General features: G+C 40.5%; 1 protein-coding gene and 1 long non-coding RNA gene across 2 annotated transcripts in view; one reads left to right on the forward strand and one right to left on the reverse strand.

The window, feature by feature from the left end:
- ANKRD55 (ankyrin repeat domain 55) overlaps positions 1-24,638 on the reverse strand; it is a 78,101-nt gene that overhangs the window by 20,529 nt on the left and 32,934 nt on the right. The window contains 2 exon segments of the mRNA XM_039869963.1: positions 7,396-7,524; positions 16,806-16,866. Of these exon segments, the coding sequence (XP_039725897.1) occupies positions 7,396-7,524; positions 16,806-16,866 (190 nt within the window).
- Positions 1,950-23,950, forward strand: LOC120608190 (uncharacterized). Its single transcript, XR_005654323.1, has 3 exons — positions 1,950-2,142; positions 20,817-20,927; positions 23,710-23,950. It is a non-coding gene; the product is annotated as an uncharacterized LOC120608190 (long non-coding RNA).

A 24,638-nucleotide genomic window follows, 5' to 3' on the forward strand; every position in this document is an offset into this window, starting at 1 on the left:
CAAAAACCACCTCAGAATAATTTTTTCCATATAAAATTTCCTGTTGTATTCTTCCCGCTGTATTATCTCTGTTTATTTGACCCCAAGGTTGTGTTTTAGAACCTTTGAGTCAGTTTTCACAATTCCATGGAACAGCACCCGTTCATTTTCGCTTTTCCTCTTCCTTTCCCCACCTCTCTCTGCTTGCACCTATGGCTCTCTGGATATCCTGTTACTCAGCTTGACACTGGCTTCACAGTGAACCATTACGTACCGAGCCCTGAGTGTGCTTCCACTGTGTCAGGGGACAGCAGCTGACACCAATTCTGAATCCTCTTGCAGGACCAAGGGCCAGGGGCACTCAAGCTCTCAACTTGGAGTCCCAGCCCAGGACTAGCTCATAATTTGTGGGGTCTAGGGCACAGTGAAAATGTGGAACCCCCTGTTCACGTGGTAGGGAAGAAACTTATTCTTTACTTCTATGGTGTCTCTCTCAACATATCATGGTGATTTTTACTGGCTATTGAGTATTGTGCTCCCTTGGGCTGGAGATTATTATGACAAGTGCAAACCCTCAGAGGTGCCTGGGGCCCCATCTTGCAACCATGCACATGCTTGAACCTGACTCTCCCTGAGTCTGTGCCAGGGTGTCAGGGAAGCGAAACTGTGAGCTGTGGCTCCACTGTCCAATCAGACTTCGCTTACAAAACACAAATTCAAAGATATAATTATTAAGCACAGGACTCTTATGATTGTGGGACCCTCTATGACTGTACTAGTCACATGCCCATAAAGCAGTCCCTGCCTACGACATTTTTCCTTTACTTCCTCTCACCTTTCCTCTTACATCCTCTTTCTCCTCCGCCCTTCCTTCATTTAACATTTACTTTTAAATAATTTGGTTCAGTTGGTTACGCTCTAAGGCATGCTTGTCATCAGAAGTCGACTACATGAATACATCTAAGCTTTCTTGTGTGCTTTAACTTTTCGATTCTTTCACCTGATGTTACTGTTACATAAACATACTTTGAAGGGGTCTAAAATACATTTAAAATAATCAGAAGACTCCTCACCCCCTTTAAAAAAGTGCTAGCCATTAGAGAAGGAAAACAGAAGCAAAAAGAGTATCATCTCAATGAATTAATTTTGTTTACGATTTCATGGAAGAGCAAAAGAATTCAGGTTGCTAAGGTGATTCAAAGGGGGAAAATGTTCTGTAATGGTTCTCCCTCTGTGTGGAAGAGGGAGCATCAAGCACAGATGGAAAAACAAAACTCTACTCATATTCTCTCTTTCTCCCTCCTTACCTGATCTTCAGAGGAGCCATTTTTGGAAGTGGCAAAATGAACTGTTGTGGGGCTGCTGCCCAGAACCCCTGAGTCTGCCTCCTCCAGGATCCTGACCAGCCAGCCCCAGTCAGCAGTTCCCTTGGGAGCTGGCGTATTGCACAGCTTTTCTGTATGAGAGATGACACTCTTACCCGTTACTCTTTTCCTCTGAAATGCCTTTCGTCCTGAATTTTCCAGAAAATTCCTTTATTTCTATACCTGGCCCTCACAACATTATCATTGTATTTTCTTTTCCTTTATAAAAAGATTCTCCCAGGAATAATGGTGATAGTAACACTTACTGAGTGTTCTGTGCCTGGCACTGTTTGGTCTAAGCATTTCCATACGTTAACTTATTTAATCCTGACAACACACAACGTAGGGACTCTTACCATACCCATACTGTAGAAGAGAAAATGGAGGCACAGAGGGATTAAGTAACTTGTCCAAGGTCACAGCCAAGAAGTGGCAGAGCCAGGATTAACAGTCTGTCTGCAGAGCCCTTGCACTTCGTCACTATACCACTCTGCCTCCTATAAAAGGAACGGTCTCTTTATTTGATTCTGCATGTTCATCCTGGTGGAACGAAAGTGAAAACTTCTGTTTAGACCAGCTACATCAGTAGAAATGATGTGTGCCTCACCAACTGGGACCTTTTTTAGAAGTAAACATTAGGTGCTTTAAAAGCCTCTCCTAGGGGGGTTGCCATGATACTCCCTCACAAGAATTTGAGAGAGCCCTGGAGAGCACTGGTTTGTGAGCTGAGGCCTTGGTTCAGTGGTCTCCTGGTAACAGCATTCTCTTCTCGGCAAGCTGGGCTGAGTGTCAGCCAAAGGTAGGCTCCAGGCCTGGGAGGCCAGGAATGGTCACAGAGAACAAGCAGCACCAGGAGGGAAGAAATGAGATGGTGCCCAGAAGGCCCCTTAAGAAGAATGGAGTGTGGGTTTCTTTTCTGTAGAAATGTCATTCAACAGGGGAAATAACAATATTGTACAGATTCTATTACCATGCAGCTCTAGAATTCCACATTGGGTGGCTAGATGAGGATTGTGGACTTGTTTATTTTATTTTATTTATTTTATTTTATTTTATTACATTATATTATATTATATTAATTTTATTTTATTATTTTATTTTATATTTTATTTTATATATTTGCTTTGTTTTAATCCATGAGTAATCCACAAACTGCCTTCATGTACTCTGAAAGCTGCTGGGAACTACTGAGTCCTACTCATTTTCTTTCTATACCCATGATGGAGGGGAATTTATAAGGAGACTTGCCATGAAAAAAAGTTGAATTAATTTATAATAATTTTGTTACAGGTAGACTGGTAAAAAACAAGATTCTAATATCCTGATTGCGGACCTTTTTCATTCTGAGTGAACTTCTAAGGAGTCTCAGTGAGAGACTTAGGACTAGTGGTTATTTGTTAATATGTCTGGGAAATTAGTTCTATGGTGGCTTCTTCTTGAAGGGAGCTCCAATCTCCTTTCTTCTCTTGGAATTAGGAGCCTATTCGCATCACTTGTCCCATATGGTGACTATATAAAGCAGAGACCAGAGCTTTAGGTCACACAGCCCTCTTAAAGGGCTAAGTAGTTTTGCAATGTGAGAAGCACAATGGCCCATCAGTTTAGCTTGAGCCAGATGCATTAGATGGGGATGGAGCTGTAGGGGAAGATCTACTAGTCTATGCAGCATGAACATCTGAGAGTTGGGGGTCTGGGGCTGCTAACCAGAGGAGAAAGTGCCCAAAACACTGGCTTAAAGTCTGGACCATCTTCAGGGTTGCCCCTTTGGACACAAGCTTTCTGCTTGGTCTGACTCCAGAGGCCGCCATACCTCAAAACCTTGAGCTGACTACCCTGGAGAACAAGTGATAGATAAAAATGGGGTGGAGTGGTGTGAAGTATGGTGACCTTCAGCTGTTGAACTACTTCCTTTCAATGCTTTTACCATGGAAAAAAATATTTCAGCTGTGTTAGTGTGTACAAAGTGTCTAGCTTCTGTTTCTAGCTGTCTGGCAAGATGAAAATCTTCAGGATATCTCTAAATTGTCCTTGTCAAGCCTACAACTGGGAATGTTTCTGCTGAGATGGAGCCTAGCAAAGAGTAACTCTTAATAAATATTTGCTGAGCAATGAATAAGTAAATGAGAAAAACAAACCTTAGGAACTACAGTCAAAGCCAATCAGAATAGAATTTTATTCATCCTTTTAGCTTCTCTCTCTTTTCCTCATCACCTCCTTCCTTTTACTATCTTTTCACTTCTTTCTTTACCCATATTTACTCCTAGTCTCTGTTTTTCCTCCTTCTACCCCTTTCTCTCTGACCCCACACGGGAGAGCTGACACATTCATGCCACTTGAACTTAGGTTATCCTTCAGGACTCCAGTTTCCTAAACAGGTCAGTCTTTGCTCCCAGGGTAATAGATTTTGTAAACCTGACTTTTTCTCTGTTTCCTTTGGGCTTATGTGGCTTTGTAGTCTTCTTCTTATCAAGCACTGTGAGTCACGTGGCCTGGGTGCCTGCGTGGGTGCTAGGTACCTGAGTGGGTGTTGGGTGTACTTGGGCAAATGACAACCTCCCTGTACACTAGTTTCTCCACCTCTGAACTGAGGGGTTAGACTAAATAATTTAACGTGGTCCCTTTCAGCGCTAAGGTTTCCCCCCCTTGTGAACTAGATCCACTGGTATATAACATTTATAATTATCTTTTGGCATTCTGAATATATTTATGGTTGAAGTATATTTATAAGATTTTGACACAATTTAAACAGTTGCCCACAGATGATCAACACCACAGGAAGGAAAAGGATTCTATGCTAAACCAAACCAGTCTCAGGCACTAAGGGCTTGAAGGTTATATTCAAGAGCTCTGAGGGTTTGTGTGTGTGTGTGTGTGTGTGTGTGTGCGCGCTTAATTTCCTTAACCACATAACCGCATGCTGAATAAAGAAACATGAAATAGCTGTTTATACTAGCACAGTTCTTTTCGTCCTACACTCCCTGGAAAAATGTACTAAAAAAAAAGTACTGCTGAGAAAGATTCCAAACAAACACATTTTCTAGTAAGTGGAGGAAGGAGCTAGTAGTGAGATTTGAGAGGCAGTAGATACTTACCCTCTCACTGATCTGCCTTCAAATGTATCCTAGAATTCCCATCATTAGAATTCCTATCATTAGGACAGCCCTATCTCCTGAGAAGCTAATATCATCATAGATAGGCAAGAACATACTCAAAGGGACTGAGATGCCACTGAGGGAGACTGATAGGGACAGGGCTCTGCTCAGTGGGAGCCCAGATAGTCTAGGAGTGGGGTTTCCTAGGTTGATGGGTGAGGTGAGTGAGGGCAATGGGCCTACTGGAGGGCACCACCAGCTACCAAGGGATCTGCGAAGTGGGGGCAGAAGTTGAATTTAGCTTAATTTGTAGGCCCAATGTTTCAACTCTTTATTGCTTTAGTTATTGGGGTCAAACACAGAAGCTTTATTTCAAAATGCTATTGCTTTAAATGTGGTTTCATATGGTCCAAGAGGAAAGCAGGAAGTTCAGTGAAAGGAATAAATGACAACAGGAAATAGACTCATTCACGTAGAAAAACTTTAAAAGGAGCACAATGCTGGTCCTGTGTTATAAATGAACAAGAAGGCTAAAGGAGGCAAGTGTTATCTTGATTTCAGCTGACATTTGGAATTACCCTTAGTCTTCTTTGCAGTGTAAAGGTCAGAACACACCACTTCTGAATTTTACTGCTAACCACAAGGAGAGAGAGGGTGCCCGGTTCTTCCAGAGTTAGGATTTTTAACCTTTCAGGGTAATCACTGATCCTCATTGAGGAATTGAAGAGAGCTGTGGACTCTTTCTTCAGAAAAATGTATGTGATGTATTTACATACCCACACAGACAATATTATATACAGTTGTAGGGATTCTAGAAGGGACCTGTCTTATTAACCTTTTTACCCTTAATGCTAGATACACAGTCGGTACCCAAGAAATATTTATTATGTAATTGAGTAAATAAATGAGTAGGGCATTATGTTTATGTAAAATCATGATCAAAATGCAAATATTTTGGATAGGACTAGATAAGGTTTTAGCATCCACTAATATGAATTCATTTATCATAGTGATTTTCAACTCTAGCTGTATATTACATCTCCTGGGGGAAGCTTTGAAAAATATTGATGCCTGGGCTCCACCCCAGAACAACTGACTGAAAATTGAAGGGTGTGGGGCCTGGGTATCGGTATTGCTTAAAAGCTCTTCAGCTGATTCCAATGTGCAGACAAAAAATCAATGTAGCTGGTTAAATGCTATATAATTTAGTAGAGAGAAAAACTATGAAGATGGGGATGTGATAACTAAGCTGCCATGGAGGAAACCAGGAATTAGAAGAAAAATGGTCATCTTTTCCAAGCACACAGATCATTACATACTGCTGTCATATGCACAGTATGATCCATATCCCAAAGACACACTGATAGTGAAGCCACACAGATATTTCCATTTCCAAAAAGCCCAACTCAGAGGCCTGGAGTGGGATCTGGATATCTATACTTTTATAAACACAGATGATTGTTCCATGGCATGGCCAGGTTTAGAGTAGCAGCTCTGAATTGGGAGTGGGGTGGAGGAAGGGACAGTAGAGGAGGCATGTCAGTCAGAATTACCTGGGGAGATTTTTTGAAGTGCACATATGTGAGACCCATCCCAGATCTATGGAAGCAGAAGGCAGGGGTGGAATCAGAGAGTGAATATACAGAAAATGCTTGATTCTAAAACCACTCTCACCTCAACTGAGAACCAGCACACATGGGACACTTCTTGGATGCTCAACCACTGGGGATGCTGCTATGGTGGTGACCTCTGACCATCCAGAGGACTGGGCCCTGGGCAGGGACTGGCATGAGGGGAAGGGAAGGCAATTATATACTGAAAGTATGTAGGACTGTACTAAGGGCAGGTGGAGATGACAAAAATAAGCCTGGCTCACTTCACAGTTTTGCCCAGGGCTGGCCCTGGTACAGAATAACTGCAGACAAGCTTGCAGGGACAAAAAACAGAGCAGTTTCCAAATCACTTCTATTTTCCCCTGACCTCAGGCACATATGTCAACCCTGAAAGTGCCAGGTGCCCATCTCTGCCATGCGTCCACATGAAAACATCTGAGAGAAACCACCATCAGGGCAGGCAGAAACTCCCCTCAAAAGGATCCTGGCAGCAGTCCAGCTAGGGTACCCTTACTGGGCTGATGGAAAGAAATAGTAGGGATGTCAATGTGAGGCATCGAAAGACAGAATAGCTGGCAGGCTTGTTTAAAGGATGCATAGCACTGCTCTCCTCTGAGAGATGGAATAGTTAATCGGTGCCCCTGAAATTTAGCTAGGGTCATTCTTTCACTTTGTTCTCAATTTTACCCTCTTTGGCTGGTAGACTTCTGGGGTCCGTTTTGATTTCTTTAATGGTGTGTTCTGATATAGATTCCCTTTTGAGATAGTGAGGTAGGGTCATGAGCCACGGTTTTCATACTTCAGCGTAGAATTCAGGGTCACCTGGATTACTGTGCTTTGGAGAATTTGGAAAGAAGAAGAGAGTCAGTCTAAAGATGGAAGGGATTTTACTAGTAAGTCTTTGAAAGTTGATCCTGGTGTACTGTGAACCAGTGACAGCACTGAGATAAAGAAAGAAAGAGAGAGCAAAGGAGGTGTGTGTATTGTGTGTGTGTGTATGTATGTGTGTGTGTGTGTGTGTGTGTGTGTGTGTGTGTGTGTGTGTGTGTAAACCAGCCAAGGCAGATTCTGCCTAATATTCTATAACTCCTCCACCTCTGTATCTTGGTACGGTTTCTTCTCAACAACTGATGCACCCAAATCCTCCAAAGTGACAGGTTTGCTCCCGCCCCTCTGGATATGAATGGCAAGAAGAAGAGTAGCATGAATCTTCCTTGCTCTGTCATACGTATAAACTCTGCATCAGTGCTAAGACTGTAGCTTCGATAGTTCCCTCTTCCAGATCTGACACACTCAGAGAATTGGCAACACTGCTTTATACGATTCAAACTTGAAACAAGTCCTCACCTGGACTGCCCAGTGGAGAGCCGTTTTAAAGTCTTTATCCACAAGGGTGGGGTCTGCCCCCTTCTTCAGCAGCATTTGGGTGTGTTGAGGCTGGTTGTGGAAAGCTGCCCAGTGGAGTGGTGTCATTCCCTACAAAACCAAAATCAGAGGGTGCAGAGATGAACACAGGTTACCAGGGAGGAAAATGGAGCTCACACTTTCTCCCCAGGGCAGGGAGCCATCATCTGATATGTTGGTTGCTGCCTGTCAGTTCATTCATTCCTTAAATCATTCATTCAACTCATATTTATTGGGCTTCTGCTTTGTGCCAGGCAAACAGATATTGAGGATACTATAGTGAATAAGATAAGATCCTCGCCTTCATGGGAATTGCACTGAAGTAGAAGAAGACAGACAATAAATGCACACAAACGAGCCAAAGGATTTTCCATATCGCTGAGTGCTATGAAGAATGCACATGGAGTGCTGTGACCGAGTAACTGTGGAGGCAGAAACTGTTCGACATGGGCCTCTGCAAGCTGGGCTGGGGGAAGAGACTAGCAAGCAGCAAGTCATGGAGGCAGGCACCTGTGACTGGAGGCATGCTAAGAGGCCATCTCCCACCATGAGGGCAGGGACACTGTCTGTTTTACTGAAGTATCCCCAGTGACCATAACAGAGACTAGAGAAATAGCCATTGAATGAATAAATGAATAGGGAGAGGAGGAGAGCCATATCAGATGAGGTTGGAGGAGAAGGTAGGGGCTGATCCTGGGAGTATGGAATGAGAGATACTGGTCCTGTATAAGGCATTTGGATTTTATTTTAAAGTTAAAGGAAAGACAGCGAAAGGTTTTAAGCAGACATTGATACACTATTGAGCAGAAATCACTCGGTGGCAGCTTGGATAACAGATCTGGATGAGTCAATCTGGTGAATCCCAGTTTCTTTCAGAGCTTAAGGTGACATACTTTAGGCATCATTTAATAATAAAATGAACTTATGATGAACTTTTCTCCTTGCCCATACCTCTTAATTACATAAAATATATCTAAAATGACTCTAGATCATAGCAAAGGAGCAAAAGGTGTGGGCAGCTTTAAAGCTTCTCTTTTTATATTAATTTCTGCAGGTAACATAAAGTTAGGTATCGCTACCTTGGCCTTCATCCACGATGAGCTGAGTGGAAGAGATGGGCCTCGGCCTAGTTAGGAGTACAGGGTTAATATCCCAGAGTTAATTTTTATTGATCCAGAGACCTTTGTGAGTTCTTATATGTATTATCTCACTTAATCTTCCACATAATGTTCTGTCTTCCTCTTCCTCCAGGGCACACAGTCTGCATTCTCTGGCCTCCCAGCCGATAGGTGTGGCCATGAGGCTGAGACTGAGTCCTGACCACTGCAATGTGGACAAAAGGGGTAGAAAGAATGGAAGCCCCCTCCCAGCCTGCCTAGAAAAACAAAACCGATGTAATCTTAAATGCATTTTCTCTTTCTTCATCTGACAACTGAATGCAGAGAAGGGCAAGGCTTGAGAAGGTGCTGGAATCATGTGATTAAAATGTCTGGGGCCCTGACTGACCAAGTAGAACATGGCCACCTCATCAACCAGCACTGGACTATGATTCAGGCAGGAAATAAGCTTATACTGTGTCAGGCCCCTGAGATTTTGAGTTGTTTGCTATAGCAGTTAGCCAACTTTGACAGGTTCCATTCTCCTCATGTTATAGAAGAGGAAGCTGAGCACTAGAGAAGTCCCCAAGTCCACGAGTGAGCATGAAACTGAATCTAGGGTTTGAGGTTTGTGGGGCACTGGGATTAAATGTTAAATCCTCTTGACCAGTTCCATATTCTAAATAATTAAATTATGGTCGGTTTTCAAGTTTCAAATTTCATTCATATAACACTGAGCCTCCAAAGATACTCTTGAGGATATTTTAAGAAATTGGTTCCATATGGAAAAGAATGCTTGTCTAAAAGCAGAGAAACTTCTTGTTGTTTTTTTTTTTCTACCAGCTGAATATTTACTCACGATTCAGAATAGCTCAGTGCATTTCAGTGAGTCCTCTTCATTTTTAGTTTTGCCCACTAGGGTTAGAAATCTTAAGCAAAGAGAATTGCTTCAGTCATTGGCTTCACCTTGAAGTGCTGACAGTATCCAGGGTGAAAGACACCAGAAACAATTTTGAAGTCCATGGAGTATATAAGCTTCATGAGGGCAGCTCCTTGTCTGGTTGTCAGACTCCCTGGAGCCTAGAGCAGTGCCAAGCACATTGTACATGCTAAATAAATACCCATTAAAGGAATGAATGACTTCTCACTATTCTTGATTGAAGTTTTGTTTTTGTAAAATTTGGCTTCACTTTTTAAAATCATACACACAAGAAAGGCAGAACATGACTTCTTTACAGAAAATGAACTTGTCTGATATGATCACTGTTACTAAACCATCAATGGAAACCTGTTAGAATTTTTAATGAGTGCTCCAAGTGAGGTAGAGGACAATCACTATGTCTGGAGACATGATTGGTGATGTGAGAATTCAGCGTAAAAATGTGGATGTGAATTAAGCTGTGATTATGCACTGTTAACCCTTATTTTCTAAACATAGTAGCTAGGTTTCAAGAGTTATTCTTTCAAAACAACATCCTCCCTTTTAAAAACAAGCATGCAACTCCTGCATGCTTTGGTAAAGAAGTGCTATTAGGAGGAGAAGCACTACCCGTTTTCATATATCTACTTGGTACCAAGAGCTTTATATATGTTACCTCACTGAATCTTTTTATTTTAGGTAAGGAAACTGAAACATAGACAGGTTAAGTAATTTGTCTAAGACCATTGACATGGCAGAGTTGGGATTCAAATCCAGGTCTTTCAAACTGTGGAGAAAAAATTTTTCTTCCACACATCATGCTGGTAGACTTTCATTTTGGAAATGAGCTCAGATGCCAGAAAATTCTTTTTATTGTGATTTTATCTGGATTTAGAATCTTCTCACTTCATAGAATGGTGGTTCTCATTAGTGCAAGGGTTGCCACCCTATATTATTATTTGTGTCATTTGTCATTACCTCTAGGCCTCTCCCAAAAGTGCAGCTGGCAAATATTTATTTTTGTAAGGTATTGAAATATATATATTCTCTCCCTGCTTGACCCCCAGCCTGGGAATTTGGGATCACCGTTAGAAGCAACTGTTGATCCTCTAAATGGCCTCAAATTCAGACATGAATTACTCCATTACTTCTCTAAACAATAATATATAATATACACAATACATATTATATATATATGTATATATATATACACACACACATTGTATATTTATATTACACACATTGTATATTTATATTACAATATAAACAGGTTGCATACATTCAGTCAAGTCAAGGGAAATTTCCTGTTCTTATTTTTTTCAATTGGGCTGATGAGAAATAAAAATAAGTCTCCTTAGAGTTAGTAATATGAAAACCAAAACTTTCAAAAACAGCTCAAGTGCAGCTCTTGTTGTTGCACAATGCTTTGTTTAGGAACTGTTTCCTACAACTGCCTCCTTCTCGACTTCCTTCAGCTTCTGCTGAGCTGGCAGGCATCTTCATTCTGTTATGTTAAGACTCCGGTGGCCATTGAAGGGGCAGACTTCAGGCTTGGCAATGGGCATGTGCCCTGAGCTGTGACAGAGATTGTGACTAAGCTGTGATGCGCTTAAAGGCAGAGGCTGGGGCTTATTCACTGTGGGATGCCCACTACGCCGAGAACACAGTAAGTGTTCAAGAAATGTTTGCAGGAAGAATGAGTTAATGAAGTGCAGGTTATCAAGGTTCCCTTGAGCTTACAGGGAATATAAAATATCAGAGTCTGGCCTATATCCAAACTGTGTATACTCTCGTTACCAGCTACTTGAGGACTTCATCGAGGACTCAGTTGGGCTGTCAAAGCATCTAAGGGCTGAAAACCTAGGAGTCACTGACAGAGTCATTGCAACACACATCCAGATGGTCCTTGTGACAGTAAAAATCCACTTTTTTGAAAAACAAAAATTATTAGTAAAGAATGAAGAGTAACTCATATTCAGTGAAGAAAACAACTCTCCAGAATGTTGCGAAGGAAAACATTGTTTTAGTTGACTTAGGATCCATCTTGAGATTGCCCATAGGACTAAATGTATGTTGTAACTGTTGGGTGCATAGCGGGGTTGCTTTGGAACAGCACTCTTATGCATATGAGTAATTCTGTACCTTGAGACTGTGCCACCAAAATTTCAGTTGAGGGCTTATAAGTCCTATCAGCTTCTCATAACTTTTTTTTCTTTTTCCAAAACCACTGTAACTTTTGTGTTTTCTGAACCAGAATTCTGACTAAGTGGTTAGCAGTTTTCAGTGTTTCAGAATGGCACTTTTAGACAGGCTCTGGCAGATACCGAAAGGCACAGAGAGAGAAATGTGTGACTTTTTCTGGAGTTTAATAATTTGATTCTCGATCTGTCTGTGTCTACCATCTATCTATTAAATATATATATTTAGGGGACACTAGTATATGCAACTTACTGAACTAAATTCTAGAGATACAAAGATGAAAAAGACATGGTCTGCCTCTAGAGACTTATGGGGGAGTGGCGGATGGGGGAGAGAGAGAAATGAGGGTTCCTGGGTAGTAGTGACTTCTCCTTTTTTCTGAAGTGCTCATTTTTAGGATAAAAATTCTGGCACATTAAAAAAAATTGTTCTATTATTTTACCTTTTGCTAAATGTAAAGTAATAAGATTTCTAGAGTCAGGGACTGTTTTTTGTTTTTTCCTTTATATTGTACAATCTCTGCTTGTGATTATATTTTAGGAATGTTATAAGAGGATTTGGTACTAAGAATTACATCCAAAGGTTCACATCTGTTTTTGCAACTTGGATTTATTTTCTCAACTGCTGTTATAATGGAAGTTTGAGTTGTCAAACCAGTCACAAAACTCTACTTAAATCAGAACATTCATTTAATAGAGGATCAATAATATATCCTAAATACCATGCATAATAGTACTTCTCTGGATAAATGTAAAACTCTAACCCAAACGCCAATAGCTCTTAGCCTCTCCTGTTGGGGTGCTCTTCCTGTCAAAGCTAAAATGATAGCAGGAGAGAGGTTAGATTTCAGGAATTTAGTAACTTGATAACTTCCTGTTGCTGCAATGTGAAGGCTTCTCTCTATGTCAGTGATTTCCTCTAAGGTCCAGAAGAACAAAGGCAAGAAGGACTATCTGACTTATTTCATTTTTCCCACAGCGTTAAACTCTGCAGCATGGATTGTTTCTAAATAAGTCACTTTATTAGCAGTGTGTTTAGTGTAAGAGAAAAAAAAAAAAACATATCATTGGAACAGAACAAAGAGTTCAGAAATGGAACCACATATTTAAAAAAGAAATCTTGTAACAAACTAAAAGCATAGTGTAGTCATGTCCCTGGGGGTAGGGAAGGCCTTTAAAAAGATGCCTAAAACAAAAACAGTAGTGAATAAGAATGATCATTTTGATTATATTATATTTTACAATTTCTGTAAAGAAAAGACATCATGAACAATTCTAAAATAAGGAACAAACTGAAAAAATATTTGCAATCCAAGAGCAGACAAAAAAATTAATGTTCAAAATATAAAATAAATACCTGTGAATCCATAAGAAAATGACAAGTAACCCAAACAGATGAATGGACAAAAGATCTAAACAGGCACGTCACAAAAGAAAATATTTAAATGACCATTATACCTATGAAACTATGCTCAATCTCATTAGTTATCAGGGAAATGCAAATTAAACCAATAACAAGAAAATTCAACCATGGGAAAACAACAAGCACCCTTTTACCCTGTGGGTGGAGCTATAAATTGATACAGCCATATTGGAGAATAGCCATGCATGGGTATTAAAAATAAAAATGTACACTTTCTACTGCCCAACAATTCTTTTTTGAGATAAATGTTTGTATATAATACTCAAGGAGGCTTACACAAGAACACTCTTTAGAGTAATGTTTGTTGTGAAAAATTGGAGACAACATAAATATTTATTCACAGGGGAATAGCAAAACAAGCAGAGGTATTTTCATAATACAGTAGTCCCTCCTTATCCACAGGGGATATGCTCCAAGACCCCCAGTGGATGCCTGAAACCAAAGATTATACCAAAACCTATATATACTTTTTTTTTCCTGTACATACATATCTATGATAAGGTTTAATTTATATATTAGGCACAGTAAGAGATTAACGATAATGACTAATAACGTAAAACAATTATGTCAATATACTGTAATAAAATTTATGTGAATGTGGCATTATTAAAACAAGGGTTTCTTGAACATAAGCGCTGCGATACCGAGATGGTCAATCTGATAACTGAGACAGCTTCTAAATGACTAATAGGTGGGTAGTGTGCACAGCGTAGGTACGCTGGACAGAAGGATGATTCATGTCCCGATGCAGAACAGTGTGAGATTTCATCACACTACTCAGAACAGCACACAATTTAAAACTGATTAATTGTTTATTTGGGGAATTTTCCGTTTAATATTTTCGGGCCTCAGTTGACTGCAGGTAATTGCACCTTGGAAAGTGAAACTACTGTTAAGGGAGGTACTACAGTATGAAACATTATAAAGCCATTAAAAGGAATAAGCCAGGTCTATATATATCAACATGAATAGAGCTCTCTGACATATTCTTGAGTGAGAAAACAAAGCCGCAGAACAATATACAGAGTATGATACCTTTTATGTTATACTCCACAGCATCTATGAACACATATAAAAGATAAGGAAAGAGACATAAAACAGTGATCACCTGGGGGCTAAGGTGGCAAGATGGAAGTAGTCAAGGATTTCCTACTATTACTTGTAATATTTAAATGTTTAAAAAGCAAATGTGTTCATATATTTCATAAATAAAAACTAATAATACAAAAAATTACTTTAAGTCACTGAGCTCAGATAAGCACAGCCTCTAACTATATATTCATATTCACCTCCCTGATATAAAGTATTGTCATATTTTGTTTTACTTGAGCAGTTATAGAATGGATTCAGAAACATACTTTTTTATCCCCTATCTCTTTCTGTTCTTTCATTTTTAGTTTACAGTCTAATATATCTCTTAATGACTTTGATTTCTACTAACTGATCCTTTAATCTTTATCTATTATTGTGACAAGCTTGGGAGTCTTTCAGTTATTCTTGAAAAATAATTACATTCAAACTAGTTTCATTCAGAGTAGGGATATGCCTTACTTACTCTTTCTCCTTGAAATTAGGAAAAGTGTAATGCTTCACCAGCACTAACTTACCTTTTCTCTCATTTCTTTTGCTTTTGCTGTTTTCTGCTTCTCGTTTTTTCTTTTTTTAAGCAGATATAGGGTGTTGTTTGTGCCTGTGCTTTAATTGTTACTCCCTCATATGTAATGGAGGCTGCATTGTGCTTGGAGCTCATGGGAAAAATATTGAGTGACAGGAAGAGTAGGTGTTTGCTTGTTCAGAAGCCAAATGCAGGAACTCTACTAAGATAATGAATAAAAAAGAAAGCCTGGGCTACGTTCTTTCCGTTTCAGAATTGTCCTTATTTCTCAATGGCAGAGAGCTTCTAGCCCTTGCATATCTATAAGAATTGGCGTACACTAACAATGACAAATATCGATCTAAAATTAAAAACACAGACAAGCATTACAGTTGGCTTCAGATTGGTTTCAGATATGCAGACATGCTGTGACACGGCCCGAAGAGGAAGCTGCAACACTGGATAGGAAGTGTTCTTTCTCTTTTTTTTAAAAAAATTATTTTATTATTAGTTACAAGTACGAGGCCCCTGCTCTCTGCATTTAAAAGGCAAGGGTCAAAAAGTTGGTTTATCAGCAGAAGGAAGGTCCTCTGAGAGGTCACTTTGCATGAGAAGAAACAAGAGACTTTCCCAGTATTTACCATATATTATCCAAAATGTGTTACTATTACTGCTGTTAGGAAGATCTGTGTCTGCTTTCATTGTCTGCACCAGCCAGGGGCCTCCCAAGATGGGAAAAAAATAGAGAACTGTCACTTTGCTGGGTAATGTTTGTTCAGCTGAGGGGTGGACAGAGATGGAAGTCTATAAGGGGAATTTAGCTTGAGGGTATGAATGACTAAATTTGCTCCCTTTCCAATAAATTTGCCCAATTTTTAAAAATTTGCCCCAAATTTGTTTGGGGGCTGAGGGTAGGAGTTGGAGGTGGAGGAAGGGATTAGTGACTTGCCCAAAGTCTAGAAGTTCATTGATCAGCTGGCATAAACTGTAACCACTCAACCTGCCTTTCACACCATGGGCGGAGTGAGTGATCGGAGTATGCTTTCTCATCTCTGGTTCTTGTTTTTAAAGCAGAAGTTTAAAACAGTGCCATCCTCTCTCTTCTGGTGTTTTGCTTTAAATCACTGAGGACATGGGGAGTGAAAGCAGTGTGTGACCACTGAGTTGGGAGGCAGCCAACCTCAAACCCAGGCTGTGAAGCAGGGACTTTTTTGGTGTGGTTATTAACGCCAAGCTGGGAGGAGGCCTCGAATTAGAAGACTTGAGAAAGACTGGGGTTGGGGGCCATTTGGGGGCTTCCTCCATCCCATTGTCTATCGCCAGTTGGCTTCCTTGACAAAGTATAATTTGGCATTTTGAGGCATATGCATTTTCATTGCTATCAGACTTTCTTAAAGTTATTAGACATTCTTAGTGAAGTGCTGCCAAACCAAGCGTATATTTATAAAAATTTTCCATTAAAAACTAGGTATTTAAATTGGGTTTACGAAGCTTGTTAAAGAAATCAAGCTGGCTAATGAAAGTCAGTTTTGCTTTCTAAAAGAGTTAAGTAGTAGGTACAACAAGACCCCAAGCTACTCTGGGGCAGCTCTGCCTAGTGTCTGATCTACTCTTCCTCAGGAACTGTGTTCAAGGACACTGCACTGTCTTCTTGGAGGACAGCCTTGGACAGGATTGCCTTTGCAACATAAAGGAAATGGTAATTGTGATCATTGACATTAATAATGTGGCCTCTGGAACAGGAAGCCTGTAGTTATTATCTATCTGACATCTTTCACTGTGAGAAAGTGTCAGCAGCCATAACTTGCCATTGAAGTTTTGGGACTCGAGAAGACAGGAAATGTCCAGAAGGAAATTACGAAATTTCAGTGGTATGATAAATGCTTAAGTATTTAATGCAATAAACCTCCTCTTGCTGAAGTCGCCCATACCCACAGTAGGGATAAATTTTTCCTGAGGATGAATAGTAGAGACACAGGCTTTCCTCTCAGGGTAGGAACACAAAGATATGCTCCATCTGCTTCTTGCACATTTATGAGAGGAGGCTCAGTGGTTCAGAAAAGGCCCTCCTCTCGCCCTGATGTGCACACCGGGAAACTGTTTTTTAAGAGGGCAGGCTCACCTCATTGTCCTGGTGATTAATCTCGCTGAAATTTGACTGCTGCACCAGGACTGTTAAGAGCCTGTAAAGAAAAACAGAAGAGGCTCAAAAGAACAGAAGTTGTATGAGAACACAACATTAGAAGGCCTCCAAATGAAGACGGGCCCTTTTCAGTCAGTTAGGAAAAAAATCCATGGAAAAGAAGCTTGCATGACAGGGAAGAAGGCACCTGGGAGGCATAGAATATCTCTGTCTCTTCTTCCCTCTCCTCTGAATCTTAGTGCTTCTAGAGGGGCCAAAGGGAATGGAGAAAGTAAGTCTTTGAGCTCATCTTATTCACCAGACCTGTGCTCCTATCTGTGTACTTTAAGAACCAAAGTCCTCTAGTGAATATTTTTTATTGGTTTTACATTAACTTATAGGGTCCTTCCAAACTGCTTCACCACTAGGTACATGTATCATGTCTTTTAAATGCGTAGATTGTACTAGGAGACGGTCAGCATTTACAGCTTTGCTTATTATTTGTAAAACATACAGACATCTAAGCAAGAAGTGACACTAACCAATGTGAAACATCAATGATTCTTAAGTTCAAATTTTTACCCACTCGGGTACCACACTTGGTTGACAGAGGTCAACACTATGTATGGGCGAGAGGCAGTTGAGCATAGTAGTTAGGGGCCCAGACTCTAGAGCCAGACTGCGTGGGATCACATCCCAGCCTTGTCACTGACCATAGATAAATATATGCCTTACTGCTAAAATGTAGCTGAAACTTATTGGATTTCGTTAACCAATGTCACCATGAAATTAATTAATTCACTAATTAATTACTTAAAAAAAAAAGCTGTTCAGGAAATGCTGTTAAACCGTCAAGTTTGGAAACCTCTGAGAAAGGTATTGAATGGCTTAACCAAGGGATACTCATTGTTATGGACTGAATTGTGTCTCCTGAAAATTCATAAATTGAAACTCTAATCCCCAGTGCCTCAGAATGCAACTGTATTTGGAGACAGAACCTTTAAAGAGGTAATTAAGTTACAATGAAGCCGTTAGGGTGGCCCTAATCCAATGGGACTGGTGTTCTCATAAGAAGAGGAGATTAGGACATGCAGAGAGACATCAGGGGTACGTGCTCACAGAGGAAAGACCATGTGAAGAGACAGCAAGAGGGTGGCCATCTGCAAGACAAGGAGAGAGACCTCAGAGGAAACCAACCCTTCTCATCCCTTGATCATGGAATCCCAGCGTCTGGAACTGTGAGAAAATAAATTTCTGTTGGTTAAGCCACTCAGTTTGTGATATTTTGTTACGGTAGCCCTAGCTAACTAATAAACTTGTCAAGATGATAAAGGACTGTCTGTAGGGAGACAATGAAGGAAATTCAGGAATTATTTTTGGAAGAACTATTTGAAAAATGAAATGGTTTTCCCTCCTTCCAAGTCAGATTTTCATTGTCTTTCAGCTAAGATGACATCTAAAGTTTTAAGTATTAAATTGCTGCCTATGATAGAAGAAAATAAAGAGGGACTAATCATATTACATTAGTGGTAAATATAAGGAGAGCTTGAATAAGGATGGACTTCTGGTTATTTGCTGTGGAAGTGAAATCCACAGCAAATAACCAGGCATCGTAAGGTTTAAATCCAGTCTTATCACTGTCTTTTGGGATTTAATTCTGGCCTCACCTCTGCATGACCTCTCTGAGCTTCAGTATCCTCACTTATGTAATAGATATAATAACAGCAGTAGTGGTGAGGATTGAATAACATAACAGGCCTAAAGCTCCTACTACATAGTCTTTAAAGGAATGGTGGCTATAACTGCAAGCAACACATTTCTGGTTTAATTTCTGAATTCTAGAATTCCTTTGAGAGATGTGAAGATGCTATAAAGATAATTGCATTTGGGGTAACACTGATTTATATTTGTGATTATATTCCACTGCTGGATATATTTTCCCTTATAACTGCTTTAAGGTGGTGATGGGGTCACCAGTGACTGTCTCTCTCTCTGTCTCTCTGTCTCTCTCCCTCTCTCCCTCCCTCCCTCTTCCAATATTGGCCATTATTTAATCTCTGGGGCTCATTTGGTCTGGGAGATAGTGGGAGGGAAAAGAAAGAAGTCAGCTGTGGGCCAATCTGGTTATCCTCAGCTAACCCTGAGAAGACTGAGATCATCTATTATCTGTAGCAAAACAGAAGTGACTCCAGAGCACAGTGACCACAATGAGGGAAGTAGAGCCCCTGTCATATCCTGGGTGGGCATCCAAAGACCATGGGATAAACTCTGTACCTGGATATTTCTCTATTTGCCTCTCAAATCCATTTTCTGCCCTGTAATGTCCTGCTCTGAGGTTGACCTCCAATGACTTCATCATCCAGGCTCCCTTGCCTTCTGACTTCCCACTGGCCAAACGCAGTGGGAGGATTGGCAGTAGGAATCAGGGAGCCACTTCCCTTCCTGATAATGACTTTTTTCCCTATATCGAAGGCCCCCTCTCCTACAGCCACAAGTATAGCTCTACTGCCACAGCTCTCAGCAGGTTCCAATAACAGCTCCCTTCCTTGTGCCTTTTGGTCTAGGGGTGGAATATTTTCCTGCTTTTTGGGAGGGATGGGAGTGGGGATTATGACACCATATTCTGGTTAATTTTAAACAATCTTTCATTGAACTTTCTTCAGTTACCTCTTTTAATATTCCATGTCTTCCCTGTCATGACCCTGATTATTGATATATGCCTGTTTATATTGCTTGATTCCGTTTGATTCCTAAGTGTCTAAAACTCATTGATCTTCAATGCTGGAGACAAATTTACAGTAAAGTTCTCTCTCTCTTCTTTCCTTCTCTCTCTCAGAACACACTGCCTGCCAACACCATCACACATAGCCTTGGTGATCCAGCCTCATCTAGAAACCAGGTGTCTAATTGCCACTTGGTGCGTCCTCACCGTTTTGTGAACAGAGGTAGTCCACTAGATACCTGTCCCACATCTATCTTAATTACCAGAGGACTTACAGATGTCTTTTGTTGTTGATGTTGTTCTTTCAGAACTCCTGTTTTGTGCTAAGATAGTCCAGGAGTATTTCTCCCACAACCCGCCAGCCCAATCACCTATTAGCACTCTGTCTTGCTCTCAAATCTCTAGGCAGCAATGTAAGACCCATCTCATCCTAGGTACCAGGACAACAGGCACAGATCCCAGACAGGCAGGATGGTGAGTTATAAAACAACAGATGCTGGAGCCAGACTGCCTCAGTTAGAATCCCTGCTCCATTACCAACCAGCCAGTGATCTTGGGTAAACGAGAAACTCTCAGTGCCTACATTTTCTTATCTATAAAACAGAGGCAATAATTACACCTACTTCTTGAAGATTTGTTGTGACTTTAAATGAGACAATGCATATAAAGCACTTAGAATGATATTTACATGGCATAATAAGTTCTATATAATGACTAATTTGTTAAAAGCTCTTGCCCTTTATATTTTGGGGGACCCTGGTTACCACTAGTGATTGGTGGGCTGGAGAGAGACCAGCTGGACATATCCTGGGGGCAGTTTGTTTCTGTGGGCTTCTCTGTTTTGCTGGCTCCTTGGGCTCACAGCCCTGGAACTGGCCAGCCCAGCAAAGGGTGGGGAAAAGGGTCTTCAAGCCAGCTAGCCACCTGCCCTCCTGTTCCCGAAGCTGCCTGGAAATGACAGCACGCTGTAGTGAAACATCTGCCCACAGAGTAGAACACATCACCTGGTAACTAGAGAACAGGACCCCAAAGAAATGATTTCCTTCCTCCCTCTGGCTGTAATCAAAAGCGATGAAAAGAGGCAGAGCTGCTGGCACTCTCTCTGGCAGGGAAAAAAAAAAATCTGCTGGTAACCATGGAGACCATGAAAAAGACCTTCAGGGAGCCCTGTGGCTGCTTTCAGAAGAAATCACTGCTTGCCTTCCAACTCTAGCATGCGCAGCATTGTACAAATACAACCCTGTTCTCTTTGGAGATTCGACTTAATGATCATGCCCCCTCTTTCACAGAGGTGCCCTCTGAGTGTCCCAGCCAAGGAAGCAAGAAAAGCCATGGGGAGCTGAAAGGGAGAAAACCTGGACCTGCTGAGAAGCTGAAGGTTCAAAGCAGGAAGGGAAATCGTGAGATAAATCCTATGCCCCTTTGCTTTTGTCCATCCGACTCGCCTTCCTGTTCATAATTATAAATCACTTATCCTTGCATCAGTTTAGATCTCCACTGAGTTGTAGCTTAGTGAAGGTATCTATGAGAACTGACTGGTTTGCTAGTGAATTGTCTCCATCAGAAAACCAAATCCCTCTGGAGGCAAAAGGCTAATTGAAGTGTCTCCCAGTCTTGTTTATAAGCAGCTTCAGTTTGAGGCTTTGTTCTAAATAACCTCCAGCAAACTTTGAGTGGAAGGAGCATGCTTCCTAACAGTTAGTGGATTTTAAAACGAGTATGAATACCTGAATACAAGGCCACAATGTGACCTATACATATGCTTGTGATTAGGGGAAAAATACATTAACAAAGGTAGGAAAATGAGTTTCGGGGGAGCTGAAAGGTTGAGTTTGATGTTCACTGGGTTCTTCTAGAGTCTAGCAACCATCTATGTCCCAGAGTGGATACGAATAGGAGCACAGTTCATACCTTGATGGCATTTATAGTCGATGTATACGTGTCAGTGGGTGCAGGACTGCACGTGCGTGCACCTGTGTGTGTGGACCTGTGCACACTAAAGTGAAGAAGTTGAGGGTATGAGCTGGTGGGGTGGCAGTAGCGGGAATTCATTCTTTAGTACTAGATACATAGTATTTCTTTATTTCCATCTATCTTCCGTCATCATGATTATGGTTATTATCATTGATATCACCCTCATCATCACCACTACTTACTGAACACTAATAATTGACAGTGTTCAGTGTATTCTTCACATTTTCTCATTTTTTTTCCTGCCTACTTACCTATGAGGCAAGTACTGTATTATCCCTATTTTTCAGAAAAGAAAGTGAGCTGAGCCTTGGCATATTAACTTGCCCTGGATAATGTGGTCGGTAAGAGATGGAGCTGGATTCAAACTCAGTCAGTCTGACTCCTTAGCTGGCACTTCTGGCCATTTCTTTCCTCAATCTCAAAAGAATTTCAGGTGGTTTTCAGATACATATAGTAAAACAAGATTACAAGTGATGAAACTAGGCAAAGAGAAAAGAAGGGCATGGCAAAGACGATGTAATTATGGTTCTACATGTATGCCAGAGGTGGGACACAATTGGACTTGGAGGACTTTGAGATTTCCACGCAACAAAGAGAAAAACATGATCATATGTCACAGTGTCCACACAATATAAATAAAAAATAACTTATTGGGAAAAGCATAGCAATTCCTTTTCCAGTAATTTTTTTTCTTGTTAATTCTCGTAAAGGATTTTTGGATGCTATAATGAACAAAATATTTCCTGACAATGAGATGATAAGAAGTTTCATAAGGCTATTTCTTATAGGGCCTCTCAACGTAAGCAGAGGGTTAATGACAAAACGTGGCCATTAAAGTAAGTTCTACAGGGTCTACAACAGTGAATCCTGGGAGCACAGCAGACACACTGCTAAGTTACTTATTAATTATTTATTTTCTTGGTGCTTCAGTTTCCTCATCTATAAAATGGGGATACAGATATAACCTACCATATAGATGTGTGGTATGGATTAGATGAGACAGTACACGGAAAGCACCCAGGACATGGTACATAGTCAGTGCTGTTTCCTCATCATCACTGTTGTAAGTGCAGACCTATATGCTTTAGTGGTCGGCCAAGATGGCCTGAAGTTGCGTTCACTTTAGAAAGTTAACCAGTCAAACAGGTTTGCATGGCCTAATGAACGGTCACTCCCTTCTGCATTATGATTGTAGGATTAGGAAATACTCACAAGCCAGAAGATTTTTTTTCCCCCTCAGAAAGCAATTCTGAGTTCATGCTGACACCTAAGTGGGTGTGTGAAGGCCAACTTCTCTGCTATGGAGCACGGCACGATTAGTTTCTGCTTGAAACATTTAATACAGATGTTATCAATCTCTGTGCGGCCATAAAATTTCTCAGTAAAATAATGATAAAATATCTAATTTTAAGCAATGTAATTCCATAGAGACTCCTTCAAGGCAAGCTAGTTTAGAACGTTCTCTAGGTAATAAAACCAGTTGATTTGCTATGTGGGTTATTAAGGTCTAACCTAATTCATTTTTGGAGAACACTGACCAGAAATGATGATTTTGGTTTTGGAGTAGTTAATCTTAAACTTTGGATTTTATTAGTTATCATAGCTGGCATTACCATAACTAAAACAGGATTTTATCTTCTAGGATCAACTAAGTATCCATTTAGGACAACAAAACTACATTATCAGCACACAGAAGGATGTTTATTTTTCTGACTTCAGCTCTTCTGAAGGTGGTGGCTGAGTCATTAGGTACAATTTCTAGAGAAGGGGAAGCCAGAACTCTGTGTTATCTCAGTTACAGTAATTTAATGTAGATCCTAGAGAGTCTAGTGTCATTGCTGGGCATAATAAGAAATAGACTAACAGGTCCACATAAGAGGAAGTATAGTTGGATTGGTTTTTTAATTTATTATTGCAATGATTTCAGATAATGAGGTTAATCTACAGACCAAATTGACCTTGAGTGTGATTTTGACTGACAAGGCTTAGTTCATCCTTGAGGTGCAATGGCTTGATGGCAGAGACAGCTTTTCACCAAAATTCATGCCCCTCTTTACTGTATTGGAGTCATTCTTGGTAGGTGGATTCTTGGTAAATGACTAGTCATTTACTAATGGAACGCGAGCCGAAGTGAATTGTGTCATTTGCATGCTGAGGTTTTAAAGAAATAAGTGAGGCTTCTCTATTCTCCTCTTTCTCTATTTGCAGGCTGAGCAAAGAGGATTCTGTGATCCTAGGGGATGAGAAAGCCAGAGATGGAAGAAGCTTGGGTCCATGAATCACCATGTGGAGGGGAGCCACCCTTCTAACCAGGAACAACTACAATGAGCAAACTTGTATTGTGTTAAAACATTGAAGCTTTGGGCTTTATTTAATATGACAGCTATAATTACTATTAAAGTAGGCATTTATCTTCCAAGTCACGTAGATTTTGAAAAGACCACTTTGAGTGAGGCAGGTTAAGAGTTATGAAGTATTGTAAATCAAGGCAGAATAGTCTTAAAAGATACACTAAACATTTTCAAAAGATTACTTTTTGAAAAACAGTATGATTTTATGACTAAATATTTTTGTGGGTTGTCTAGAATTGTCATCCTTTCTTTTTTTCCCCCTAATTCATCAAAAGGACTCATCCCTTTATGATGTCTATTGATTGTTAGCTCTGAGATTGCTATTTCTTTTCTAAACTTCCTTGTTTTGTTGGGCTTTGAGTAAATCCTAGTTTTCTGTTATTCCTGGATTCAATCCAATGATAACAAGAGGCAAGGCTTGGTTAGGAATAGTCTTGGAATTTTCCAAGCCCTTTTATTTTAGTGTAAAACATATTGAAATGAAAAAATCCTGTTATCTCTCAACCTGGAAGAGGCCTTGGTCTCCTCAACTCCCACAGAGCTTTAGTTTTAGTTTTGGACGCAGGGCATAGAGGATGAGGCACCCAGTATGTGCCCCTTGTGGTGTTGGACTGTGGCCGAGCTCTTGAGAATGCTCAATTCCTGTCAGAGTCATGTTCTGTGCAGCTGAAGCTGGGGAAGCACCCAGAATGTTGTTGATTCCATAACTGGAAACGCTATTACCAGCTGCTTGGAGGGGCTTTCAAGAGATTAGAGACCGAAGCCATTTAAACACACAGGATTGGG

Source organism: Pteropus medius, unplaced genomic scaffold, assembly GCF_902729225.1.
Source record: "Pteropus medius unplaced genomic scaffold, Ma_sr-lr_union100, whole genome shotgun sequence".
In the NCBI taxonomy this organism is placed as follows: domain Eukaryota; kingdom Metazoa; phylum Chordata; class Mammalia; order Chiroptera; family Pteropodidae; genus Pteropus; species Pteropus medius.